The following is a 12913-nucleotide window of genomic DNA, read 5'->3' as shown; positions in this document are numbered from 1 at the left end:
ACAGATGACAGCAAACAGAAAACAAATGACTTAAGCCCCAAAGTACCCAGGTGCAGTGGCAAGTGCTTGTAGTCCCAGGCAAACTGAGACTCAGTGGGAAACTGACGCAAGAGGAAGTACTTGAGTTCAGGAGTTTTGGAACTGGACAACACTGAGGCACCTTATCACTTAAAAGGAAAAAAGACCCCCAACTAAGTCTAGGTATCAAACTGTAAGAACAAGGCCAGTATTCAGCTGAAGTCTGGTATACTCTAAAATACCAAAATACAACACAGAACTGGGCATGGTGGCACATGCCTTTAATCTCAGCACTTGGGAGGCAGGGAGGCAAGCAGATCTCTGGCAGTTCAAGGGCAGCTTGGTCTAGAGAGTTCAAATCAGCTGGGGCTACATAGGGCTACATAGTGAGACCCTGTCTCCAAAAAAAGTAATTCTTAATCTTGCTGCTACAGCCTCTGCTAGTACTGGAATAACAGGCAAGAATCCTCATGCCTAGCCATAGCTGAGTCTTCAGAAGTAAAATCATGCCAGACCTGGTGGTAGAAGCCTGTAACCCTGCAACTTGAAAAACTGACGAAGAAGATGCTAAGTTCAAGGCCGACCTGGGCTCAAAGTCCCTCTCAAAATAAAAAGCAGGAAGTGGCTAGGCATGGTGCACACCTTTAATCCCAGCACTTGGGAGGCAGAGGCAGGTGGATCTCTGTGAGTTCAAGGCCAGCCTGGTCTACATAGTAAGTTCCAGGACAGCTGGGGCTACAGGGAGGCCCTGTCTCAAAAAGACCAAAAAAAAAAAAAAAAAACCCAGAAAGTGGGCTGGAGATGTAGCTCAGTGGTCAAGCACTTGCCTAGCATGTACAAGGCCCTAGGTTCAATGCCCAGTACCAGGAAAAATCAAAAGAAATGAGTCATATCATACTGGAGCTCTCATTTGATTTAGAATCTTTACTTGGACTAGGAATGGGGCTTAGGATGTAGTAGGTTTCAAAGCTAGCAACAATTTGACATCAGCAGGGTAACTTGATTACAACTGCCCCCATTTTCCAGGCATTCAGTTAGAATCTGGCTCAGCTACTGAACACCCATCATCTATTTTCTCTTCTAATTGCTTCTTCTCTAGCTGGCAAGAGGAACTTCCAAGAAATATGATGTAGTAGGCACTGCAGTATACTGGCTGCTTGTTGGGGTTAGAATAAACCTGTTCAGGTTTGAGGGACGTGAAAGGGTTAGCTCCATAGGCAATGACGTGTGTATCCAAATTCACCAGAATCTGCAAAGAGGCTGCCAATTCCTGTTGGCTGGGGAAAAGAGAAGGAAAATTGCTGTTCTGATTATGAGACTGTACCAATTGTTCAAGAACAATGCATTTCCATATTAATCAATTCCCCCAAATTACCTAAGGCTGGACTACAATGCAAGGACTACGTTTTCCTCCCAAATGTCTCACTAAATTCCTGACTAAATAGCATAGGACTTTGTTCCAAGATGAAGAAAAAAGAAGCCCCATGCAGGAAGAACATCTTCCCATAGCAGATGGGCAAGAGGAGTCAAAATGGGCTCATGTGTACACAGGATAAGTAAGATAAGTGAGTCAGGCATTACAGACAGAAATAGGTCAAAACCTGTAAACAGTAATCAATGTAGGAATCCCATAATCACGAAGTAGTAGCAGGGTAGGTAGCCAAGCTTCCATCAAGTTTGGTGAGGCATGGAAACCTGTACAACAAGAACGGAAATGGGAAGAGAGATGGGGAAAGGGCTGAGGTAGAGCCTAAGAGCAGGACACTTCTCTGCTCAACCCTCATGCTGTTCATCCCCAAGTCTCATCATCATGATCCACCTACCTACTCTAATAAAAAATTCTGAATGTAAGTATAATATACATGGAAAGTGATCAACCAAGCTCATCATCACACTGTATTTAATGAGGTCAAATGAATAAAATTGAGTATTAAAGTGCCAGGATGGAAAATTTTCAGGGGAGTCACTCAGTATTCCTTTAAATTAATTTCTCTTACCTGGATGGAATGCTGCCACCAAATCTGGACGAGTCAGATGCCCAGTCTCTACCTGCTCCTCCCAGAAATCATGATAGAGGCCTCTGTGGCCACTAAGCTGAATTGTTCCAGGTTCCAGGGGTGAAGCTGAGGTGCTCTGTAAAAAGCCAGCTGCGACATCCACACCCACCATGATCACATGGAAGCCAAGGTGTTCAGGAAACATGTAGCCAAGCTCATTATAGTCCCCAGCACGAATGAAAAACGTCTCCACATGGGAAGCACCTACTACATGCAATGTACTTCCCCCAGTCTTCCCAACATCTATCTCCAGAGCCCTAAGTCCTAGGCCCAGTGTCAAGGGCCGTGACAAGGCATCTGTCATCAACCGCTTCAAAGAACCATGAAGGACCTCTGGTTCTGGCCTTGGCCTTCCTACACTGGCCCAAAGTGTGGTCATAGCATGACTACCTAGCACAGCATCCAATGTAGCCTCGAGCTGTAAACCTCTCATAGAAAACCAGGAATCCCAATCCTGTATATCTTCAGATGGCCATGCCCAAGGTCCTGAGGGTAGAATAAAATCGCCTGTAAGGGAGAAGGAATAGAAGTGAGCAGGGCTAGAGAGATGGCTCAGTACTTGAAAAGGTTCTGCTCTTGGAGGGGACCTGAGTTTGGTCCCCACTGCCCTCAAAAGACTGCTCACAGCTGCCTGTAATTCCAGTTCAAGGGGGATGTGATACCCTCTTCTGGGCTCCAGGGCATTGTACTCATGTGAACAAATTCTACTAAATTAAAAATAAATGAGTAAATCCTTTCTTCGTTCCAAAATCCCTCCTCAATAATTCTTCAATATTCAGTCTGCCACCTGAAAATACAAATGTCCCCATCCCTTGCCAGAAGTCCTCATTTTGCCGTATGTTTTCTTCTTCTTCTTTTTTTTAAATATTTTTTAGCCATGCATGGTGGTGCATGCCTTTCATCCCAGCACTTGGGAGGCAGCAGCAGGCAGATCTCTGTGAGTTCAAGGCCAGCCTGGTCTACATAGCAAGTTCCATGTCAGCTGGGGCTACAGGGAGACCCTGTCTCAAAAGGACCAAAAAAAAATTTTTGTTTTAAATTTTATGTGCATGAGTGTATTTACTGCCTGCATGCAACTAAGTGCACTTGTGTCATGCAATGCTCGTGGAATTCAGAAGAGGGCATGGGATCCCCTGGAACTGGAGTTACAGAAGGATGTTAGCCACCATGTGGGTGCTAGGACTCAAACCCAGGTCCTCTGCAAGAGCAGTCAGTGCTCTTAACCACTGAGCCCTCTCTCCAGCCCCTGCAACATGTTTTCTTCTTTTTTCAACTGCAATTACCATCAAGGTAGAATTCTTCAATACTCCCACTCTACCTGTGACCAGAAGCCATTCCAGGACACGATCCACAGCCACAAGACGAAGCTCCTGACAAACCTTCCTGTGTGCTGGCCAATCTGACCTCTGGCACTCTGTATCACAGTAATAAACATTTCTGCACCTGAAAAGATGAATCACAAAACCTGTATCACAAAGGTGACTGAGTATCCTGGAAGGGATCTGGATACCTGCACCTAGGAAAAAAGACTGAAATAGTTGAGGATGATACGGAGAGGAATGACAGCTGACACACCAGATGTGGGGCTGTATTGGCAGGTGAGGCAGAAAGGATTAGAAATGCAATCATTCTCTCTCACAGTGATACCTCAGTGCCTGTTCTTTTTTTTTTTTTTTTTACATCTCTTTCTGAAAAACAAAAACAAAAGTAGGAGTTTTCAACTGCTTTCGCCTATCAGGTATGGCTCAACATCAATCTTCTCAGAACAGATGTGATCTTACCCTGTATGTATTCAAGAAAAGAGTAGGAAAGTGTTTTTGGTCTCTTTTTTCTCATCTCCCACAATAAGCAGGATTAATCTTTCTGTAGCTGGGGCCACACAAAATGAGGAACTATTATTTTGAAAAATCAGGTTTTTTTCTTCCTTTTGGAATGCGGATTCTGTGTAGGGTCATTTTGGATATTTCTCCTACTAGCACCACATAAGTCACCTCTTACAGTGCCGCAGAACCTTGGAGTCTAAAAGTCCACTAGGGAGTGTTTTACAGTGAGCACAAAATCGGAATGTGTCCTCCATCCTCTGGAACATTTCTTGTGGACTTCGAAATCCAAAACCTGTTAATGGGATACCTCCATCTACCACCGACCTGTAAAGACAGTGTATTGAAAGAATGGCAATAGGGAAGACAATATCCAGAAATCTCCCATGTACTTCCCCTTTGCCTTGCATGTGTTTTCATGTACTCCTATGTATCCCACTCCCATCATTTTTTAAGCAAATTGTACTTCCTCTATAGTAATATAACTGACAAAGGTCAGGATGAGAAATATCTCATTGCAAGTACCTTATACTGTCCAAACTATACTCCTCCACCTTCTGAAACCACTTGTACCAAAGACACGATGCCCCTTTCCACAGAGCCGGCCACTCACTTGTATTCTTCATAGCTTTTCATGTTTAGCTTCTGGAGGATCAGCTCAGACAGACCAGGGACATTATTGTCCAAGGAGAAGAAGCCAAGTGCATCAATGCTAGGGTCAGGTTTTGAGAGGGTGCAAGGCACAGGAGACACTACTGTGGGTGGTATTACAGCCATGGGAGTCACTGATGGAAGCTTCTTATGCTTTTGCCGCCGTGAACGTGGAGCCATGGTCCTGCCCAATGAACCTGGAAATCCTATGGAAAACAGATATGGAATGGAATTTGACAAACTGGATGCACGTTTTCAGATGCTTTACCTTATACTTCACATTCCAGTCTCTCAAGCCCAAGCTACCAGTAAGGTTTATTAGTTATAGACTACTGTCAGCCATAAGCAGTTATGAAAAATAGAAGAGAAAGAGGGGATGGTGGCTTCTATCTATAATCCCAGTGCTCAGAAAGCTAAGAGAATTGTAATTTTGAGGCCAGCCTGGGTTATATATACAAAGATTCTGTCTCAAGTGAAAACAAAAATGAAAACCAACGAGAATAATTACATACGAAATAATTTATGTCTGTATTATAGATGAAGTTCTTAGTACAAACTATGGTCTTACAAAGCTATTAAAAGCTTGTGGACAGGAACTGGGATGATCTAAGTAGACATTAGACTTACCTACAATATCTGACTTTTCTTTGTGATAGCAGGAAGAGGGTTTACAAGTCATGTAGACCAGGTTGGTTTGTAGACACAACTTATGTACCTGAGGAAGACCTTGGATTTCTGATGCTTCTGCCTCTACCTTTCAAGTGCTAGAACTATAGGCAGGCAACCACATTTGATTCATGTAGTGTTGGGGATGGAACCCAGGGATACATACATGTTAGGCAAGCAGTCTCCCAAGTGAACTATATCCCCAACCCTTTAAAAAATTTTTTGGGGGGGATCTTTTTGAGACAGGGTCTCCCTGTAGCCCCAGCTGGTCTGAGACTCGCTATGTAGACCAGGCTGGCCTCAAATTCACAGAGATCCACCTGCCTCTGCCTCCCTAGTGCTGGAATTACAGGTGTGCACCACCACACCCAGCAAAACACATAATTTTTAAGTCAATTTAAAAGAGAAGAGCTGAGGCTGGGCATGGTGGTGCATGCCTTTAATCCCAGCATTTGGGAGCCAGAGGCAGGCAGATCTCTGAGTTTGAGGCCAGCCTGGTCTACATAGTGAGTTCCAGGACAGCTGGGGCAACATGGACACCATCTCAAAAGACCAAAAAAGGGGAAAAAAAAAGATGAAAAAAAGAGAAGAGCCTGGTAGCTTTAATCCTAGCATTCAGAAGGCAGAGGCGGAAGCAAGCAGATCTCTATGAACTGGAGGACAATCAGGTTACATAGTGAGTAACAGGCCAGTTAGGGCTACATAGTGAGACCCCATCTCAAAAAAACAAACAAAAAAACCCCAAAGGTGGGCATGGTGGTCCAGCACTTGGAAGGTACAGGCAGGAGGATCTCTGTGAGGTTCAGGCCAGCCTGGTCTACACAGTGAGTTCCAGCTGAGGTGGAATTACAGGGATACCTTGTCTCGGAAAAAGAGCGGGTCTGATCTCAGCAGACCACCAGAGAGTGCCAACTTCTGGCCTCCCTCTGGCAGAGGGCCTGTGAACACAGGGGACTGCCTGAGAGTCCCCGGATTCTGCATCCATGTGGTGAAGCCTTTGAGAGGTAATTGACACTGATTCTAACCACTCCAAAAGCTATCAAAGTACCTGAAAGCAAATCCTGAATCCATCACTCTAAGAGTCCAGCCTTGGAAGACAAAAGAAAAATGAGGAGGAACCCAAAAGAGGGATGGTTTTGGAAGCCCTTGTCAAGAAATTCCAATGGACTCTCATATGAACATTTGAAAATTGCCCTGTTCTGACTTTTTTCTAGTTCCCTGTCTAGAACTTGTAATGCTAATTAATTACTCTTGCCTTTACTTCTTCTTCACATCTCCTATTCAGCAGTCAAGGACTTTCTTTTCCCCCTACAGATAAGAGTTATGCAATTTGGGAGTCTTTTAGATAGACCCACTCCAACTGCCTCACCCTGAGTCCCTGTTCAGCACGGAAGAAGCCAGAGTGGTCTGTGTGATTCCCTATTGGCAATTTGGGTAGCCTCTTCAGAGGATGGTGTGATAAGAATAGGAGGTAGCCAGGCGTGGTGGCGCACGCCTTTAATCCCAGCACTCAGGAGGCAGAGGGAGGCGGATCTCTGTGAGTTCAAGGCCAGCCTGGTCTACATAGTGAGTTCCAGGACAGCTGGGGCTACAGGGAGACCCTGTCTCAAAAAAGACCAAAAAATAAAAAAATAATAAAATAAAAAAATAAAAGAATAGGAGGTAGGAACTGGCTAGGCAGTTAGGGTAAAAAGACCCCAAAGAAAAGTAACCAGTTTCTTGGCTAAAAGTCAAAATGTCCTGTGCCTCTTAGCAACATACTCTGTTCTAAAAGCCAAAAATGTCAAAAACATTTTGGAGCTTGTAGATAATCCTTAAAAGATTTTAGGGCTACCTCTTTAGAGGGGGAAATGTTAGAGTAGCCAAAAGCCTCATAAAAATAAAAACAGTATATTTTAAAATGAAATGGAGTATTTAAAGGTTAAAACCTCATTCAATTTTATGTCTCATAGGGTTTATATTGAGTACAATATTGTATAACTGTATTAATTCAACTGTAAACCTAAAAATTTATAGCCAATTTTGAAAGATGCGTCTTTGCCCTAGAAATTGTCATTGAATATGTCAATGCTGTTGTAATGCTTCTTCTAATCATGTGGTTATTAAATAAATTTAAAAAAAAACCACCACCCTCCCCCCAAAGAAGAAAAAAAAAAACAAAGGAAGGTAAAGAAAAAGACAAGTTTGGTTGCTCTAAACTACCAGGAACTGGAAAATTGGCTATTCTAAAGTGCTTGTGAAGATAAAACACTCATTTTAACCTCAGCCTATTCTACCAGCTGCCCTCTCCACCCTAGCAGCACTCTGGGTGCACTGGCACACTGCTGGCTCTCCCAAGTTCCTTAGTGCCACCACTGTAGTCACCATTGAGATATCTACTGTGACCTCATCAGCTATGATAAGCTGTTCTCTCACATTTATAGGGCAGGCTGACTGGAGGTAGAGGGCAAGGTGGTCAGAGGACAAAAGGTTAACACTGGTGGAACTCTTCTGCTTTTAGGCCCAGAGGCAATGTTCTGAAAGTATAGTAATCACCAGTGTTGATAGTGTCAGGAACCATTACTTAAGGGAAACTGGCTTTATACAAGCAGCAACAAGAAGTATACCAAAGAACTTAAGAAATCACTTGAAGGTATATTAGAAAAGCAGAGACCAGAAATTGTAAAATCTTTATGACAGAGGTTGCAGAACAAATCAAACACATCTTGGCTTTCAGTAACTACCGGTTTTACTGATAAACATATGGATCTAGATGGCATGGTGCAGTCTTGACTCATGTAAAGATGGTGTGACTCTAGATACAATTTTAAGGACAGTTTAGAAATGGAAAATGTTAGCAATGCTGCAGTCTATCACCATCAAAACTGGCTGCTGCTCCACTCAATATCAGGACTTAGGACAAATGGGACTGAGGTCTCATCTCAAGATTTTTTTTTTCTTTCTTTTTTCATCTTTATTAGTTTTGTTTTTGTTTCTTGAGAAAGGGTCTTACTATGGCTGGCCTGGAACTTGCTTTGTAGACCAGGCTGGCCTTGAACTCAAGAGATTCACCTGCCTCTGCCTCCTTAATGCTGGGATTAAGGGTGTGTGTCACCACACCCAGTTACCTTTCTTTAAAGAAAATTCTCTCAATTTTTAAAAATTTTATATGCATGAGTGTATTGCTTGCATGTATGTAAGTATACCCATGTCATGCCAAGTCTGAGAAGAGAGTGTCAGATCCCCTAGAAATGGAGATATGGACGGTTGTGAGGCACCATGTTGGTGCTGGGACCTGAACCTGAGTCCTCTGCAAGAGCAGCCAATGCTCTTAACCACTGCGCCATCTCTCCAGACCCTCCTTTTCAAAATAATATTTTAACCATGACTTATTTGGAATAGAGGCTTTTTTTAAGAAAAAAGTGAGGCTGGCAAAATGGCTCAAAGGGTTAAGGTGCTTGCCACCAAGCTTGATGACCTCAGTTCAATCCCCAGGGTCCACATGGTGGAATGAAGGAAACCAACTCCCAAAAGTTGTCCTGTGACCTCTGTACATGCATATGTGCACGCACGCATGCACGCACACACACACACACACACATTCACAAAGTAATTTAAAAAATAATTTTTTTTTCATAAAAAAGAACAGAGCCAGACATAGTGGTTCACATCTTTAATCCCAGCACTTGGGAGGCAGAAAGAAGCAGGCTCCTGTGAGATTGAGGCCAGCCTGGTCGATATAGTGATTTCCAGGCCAGACCAGGCCGCAGAGAGACCCTGTCTTAAACTCACCCCTCCCCAAAAAAGTTCTGTAAATAAGATAATAAAGAAATTTAAAAGAGAAAAAATATCTGTAGACATAGTGAGACTAAATAGTTATTAATATCCAGGCTAAGTGCCTCCAGAGACAAGGAAAGATAGAAACACTGGCAGCAGTTGGTTTTACTGGGAATGAGGTAAAGTTCACATGAGGGATCATGTTTTGTTATAAAAATGGCCTGATATTTGATCCTTCTAGACCAGGTTTGTTAAAGGGAAACCTCCAGAATCATCATGCAGATGTAAAATTTATATGTGTCAAAACACTCCCAGAAATCATACAGCTCATATCCTTGTCTTAAACGTGACCCTTATAAGCCCTGGGCTGAGGTTAACAGAGGTATCAATTTTTCTTTTTCTTTTGCACTTTCTTTCTCCTCATCCTGTTTCTGTCCACTCTTCTAGTATCTCTCCTCAATGCATGGGTGAATGGACTGCTGTTCATAGAGTGGAGATAGCTAAGCTCATTGTATTTTCTTTATTACCAGTAATGAAGACACTGAACCTACTGAAAACAGACTGCCTTAAGGTTTGAGTCAAAGAATAGATTGGAATTACCTTTTCTCTTCTCTTCATACTTCATAACCCTATTTCCCAAGCTCTGACTTGTGTCCTCGAAATTATTTTTACTTCCTTCCCTTTCTCACTTCCTTCATGCTAAGGATCAAACCCTGGGCATCCTGCATACCAAGTAAGTACTCTGTCACTGAGCTAAATTCCCAGTCCATCTACCACAACTTGATTGGCTGACAAGGTCTCATGTAGCTGAGGCTAGGCTTGCATATGTAGCGCCAAATGGCCATAAACTTCTGATTCTTTTGCATCTATTTCCTGTGCTAAAATTACAAGCATGTGTCACAATGTCCACTTATGCTGTGCTGGATATGTAACCTAGTGCTTCACGAATGCTGGGCCAGCACTTTGAGCTATTATATCCCCAGTTCCATGCTATCCACATTTAATCACGCACAGTCTCATGTGCTCAGTTCAGTATTCCCAGAATCCTTGTCATTCTAGAAAAAGTATTTAACTGCTCTGTTTGGCGATTCCCCAGGTAAAGAGAGAAACTTCCTAAACCATTTTTACATATTCTGGTACAGAGGGACAGTATCTTTGCTTTTGATACAACTTAAAGGTCTTAAATCCCAGGATTTATAATGAGTATCTTCCTAAAGCTAAACTAAATCTTTTTGCTACAATGGAAGATAATTAAAGTCAGAAAGATATTGCCTCATTTAACTGCATTCTGGATGCAATTGGATGTCTTCCTCCAAAGGAAGATTCGCTCTTGGAAATGTTCACATGTGTGTGTTGTGTGTGTGGGATAACTTAATAAGCTAGAAATCAAAAACACACTGCTTGGGGATTAAAGTGGTAATGGTGAAATCCCTAATGTCTGAGACCCCTCTCTGTCTAAAGTACACTGACGATCTGTTATAAAATGAGAAATCAGGTCTTTAAAAGTGTGTGTGTGTAAACATTTATGAGTTTATATACTCATAGATGCAGACCTTGGTTCTAGGTTTCCCACAAAGAGCCCCAAGCTTCTCCAAGATCAAGGGGTATAAATTGAGAAAGCAAAGAAAAACAACAACCAAAACCAAACAAACAAGGGGCTGGAGGGATAGCTCAGCAGTTAAGAGCACTGGCTGCTCTGCAGAGGACCCAGGTTCAATTCCCAGCACCCACATAGTGGCTATGTGGGTAACCATCTGTAATTCCAATTCCAGGGGATCCAGTACCTTCTTCTAACCTCCTGCATGACATGGGTGCACTTACACACATGCAGGCAATATACTCATAAACATGAAATAAAAATAAAATATTAAAAAAAACCAAACCAAACGAAAAAAAAAATGAACAAAACCCCCCAAAACACAAAACCAAACAAAAACCCAGAGATGGAGATGGAAGGGTGAAGCCAGGAAGCTGTGGTAACCTCTAGGAACTCACTAGAGTTCAACCTACTTTACCAGAAAAGATATCACTTTATAACTTTTTTTTCTAGCCATCCCTGATGACCTAAGACTCTAATTCCCAGTATATTAGAGAGAAAACATCAATACCCAGGACTACAGAGGAAGTATAAAGATGGCTTCCAGCCAGGCGTGGTGGTGCACACCTTTAATCCCAGCACCCAGGAGGCAGAGGCAAGGGGATCCTCTCTGAGTTCAAGGCCAGCCTGGTCTACAGAGTGAGTTCCAGGCAGCTGGAACTACAGGGAGACCCTGAAAAAAAAAAAAAAAAAAAAAAAGATGGCTTCCAGAACTCTTATCCTTCATCTACAAAGTATAAACCAAAACATTAAACAGAAATCTCCCATTTTCCTCCCTCCTCATTAACACATATCCCACCTTTCATTCTCACTATCTCCAGACCAGGGGGACCCATGTAAGTTTCCTTACTTTACCAGCAAACAGAACTATCTTTGGGGAGGTAAGGAGAAGGGGGAGTGGAGCTGGTTATTGGGTTCCTCAAAAGGAGTAGATGAAGGATGCATAGTGGTACATGCTTGTAATTCCAGCACTCAGGAGGCTGAGGCAGGAGGATCATGAATTGGAGGCTAGGGAGGGACATTTCAAAACCTGAAGAACAAAACCCACTGATTAGCACACCCTGGGGTGATAAATACTGAAAGAATTATAAACTGAACTAAGCAGACAGATTGATGGGAAAGTAACTTACCCTGCTAAGCCCTAGGCTTCTTTCCTTCTCTCTTTCTCCAAGTGAAGTGAGTGCTTGATCTCCTCAAATCTAGACTGGGCTCCACTTGCAGCTGTCTCTTCATTTCACTTTCTTCTGCAAACTGCTGAAATGCTGGGTCTCAGTGACTTAAGTATGCCCTGCCAATCAGGCAGACAAGGCTGGATTGTCCCTAACGAGGCAAGTAAGGATCTGGACCCCTGCCTGTTCTCTTTCAGATCCTCATTCTTGCCAAGAGGGCTCAAGACTGTCAACACTCCCCAACACACCAAAAGCCAGGCAGGCTGAGGAAAGACGAAACCTACTGTTTCCTGGACATCTCTCAAGGCAGTATTTCTGCTCTGTTTACAGTTTCAGAAGAGAGAAAAGAAAACCCTTGGGATTAATTAAGGAGTCAATATTTGGCTCAAGGACAGGAACCAGACCAAAGGACCCTTGGAAAATGTGGACGTCAATCTAGAGCCAGGATAACTAAGTTCCCCAAGTCCTAAGTCCTTTTCAGCATAACATACTGCTCAAACAGAATTCAACAATGTCCCATCTAGACTCAAGTACAAATATAATTATCCAAGAAAGCAGAAGAGAAATGGCCATTTAATGGTACAAGGAATTCAAGTTTTAAGGAAACAAGGAGAATTAATCTGTAAATTCATTTTACCAGAAGGAAAGTAAGGTATTATACTCTAAATGAGCGTGTCATTAAAGAGCATTCTACATGATTATTTCAAAAGAAAAATAAATGATTCTGGCATATCAAAATAAGAAAGACCAACATTTTAGCTTCCTGCCTAAAAATACAGTTTCCAGAAACAAAAACAAGTAAGTATCAACTCAACTTTCTTCTCCCTCCTTGTTAAGGGTGCTAATCAAGAGAATTAAATCCCACATTCCTAGCCCCTTTCCACTTACGACTACTAAGCTGAAGAACCTAACAACAGATACTAGCACACTGGTCCATTATGATTATATGACTATACGACCAAATTTTTTGCTTACATCTGACCCCAGCTGCCACTTACCTACTTCTGCAAACACTATCAAACCGGGAACTAGAACCTCTAGCAATGGGGTCCTGGAATGTGGCACATCGATTTACAGAGTTTTGCACAGAGAGAAGATCCTAAAGGAACCCCACACCACAGAAAGCATGAACAAAATCAGGTAAGGTAGAAGAAAAATGTTACGGAGTCAATGAAACAT

General features: G+C 42.6%; 1 protein-coding gene across 2 annotated transcripts; it reads right to left on the bottom strand.

Annotated features, from left to right (window-relative positions):
* Window positions 1-880: 880 nt before the first annotated feature.
* Mss51 (MSS51 mitochondrial translational activator) lies at window positions 881-11803 on the bottom strand. Of its 2 annotated transcripts, XM_008836597.3 has the most exons (7): window positions 11696-11803; window positions 4509-4752; window positions 4067-4222; window positions 3394-3518; window positions 2016-2582; window positions 1620-1713; window positions 881-1295 (listed from the first exon to the last, which is right to left on the bottom strand). In XM_008836597.3, the coding sequence occupies exons 2-7, from the start codon at window positions 4724-4726 to the stop codon at window positions 1049-1051; spliced, it is 1407 nt and encodes a 468-aa protein (XP_008834819.1). In that variant the 5' UTR covers window positions 4727-4752; window positions 11696-11803; the 3' UTR covers window positions 881-1048. The 2 variants fall into 2 exon arrangements, with proteins under 2 accessions (XP_008834819.1, XP_008834820.1); XM_008836598.3 differs by lacking the exon at window positions 4067-4222 and having other exon boundaries at window positions 883-1295.
* Between the last annotated feature and the right edge of the window lie 1110 nt (window positions 11804-12913).

The sequence above is a fragment of the Nannospalax galili genome, unplaced genomic scaffold (genome assembly GCF_000622305.1).
Source record: "Nannospalax galili isolate Female #2095 unplaced genomic scaffold, S.galili_v1.0 scaffold1437, whole genome shotgun sequence".
Lineage (NCBI taxonomy): Eukaryota > Metazoa > Chordata > Mammalia > Rodentia > Spalacidae > Nannospalax > Nannospalax galili.
The sequence above is the reverse complement of the archived record's forward strand: the minus strand, read 5'-3'. Positions and strand labels throughout refer to the sequence as shown.

Coding starts and splice junctions, on each gene's coding strand:
- Mss51 (XM_008836597.3), bottom strand. CDS start 4,726: ATGGCTCCACGTTCACGGCGGCAAAAGCATAAGAAGCTTCCATCAGTG. Junction 3,519..4,066: donor GTTCTGCGGCACTGTAAGAG/GTGACTTATGTG, acceptor TCATCTTTTCAG/GTGCAGAAATGTTTATTACT. Junction 2,583..3,393: donor GGAATGGCTTCTGGTCACAG/GTAGAGTGGGAG, acceptor TCTCCCTTACAG/GCGATTTTATTCTACCCTCA.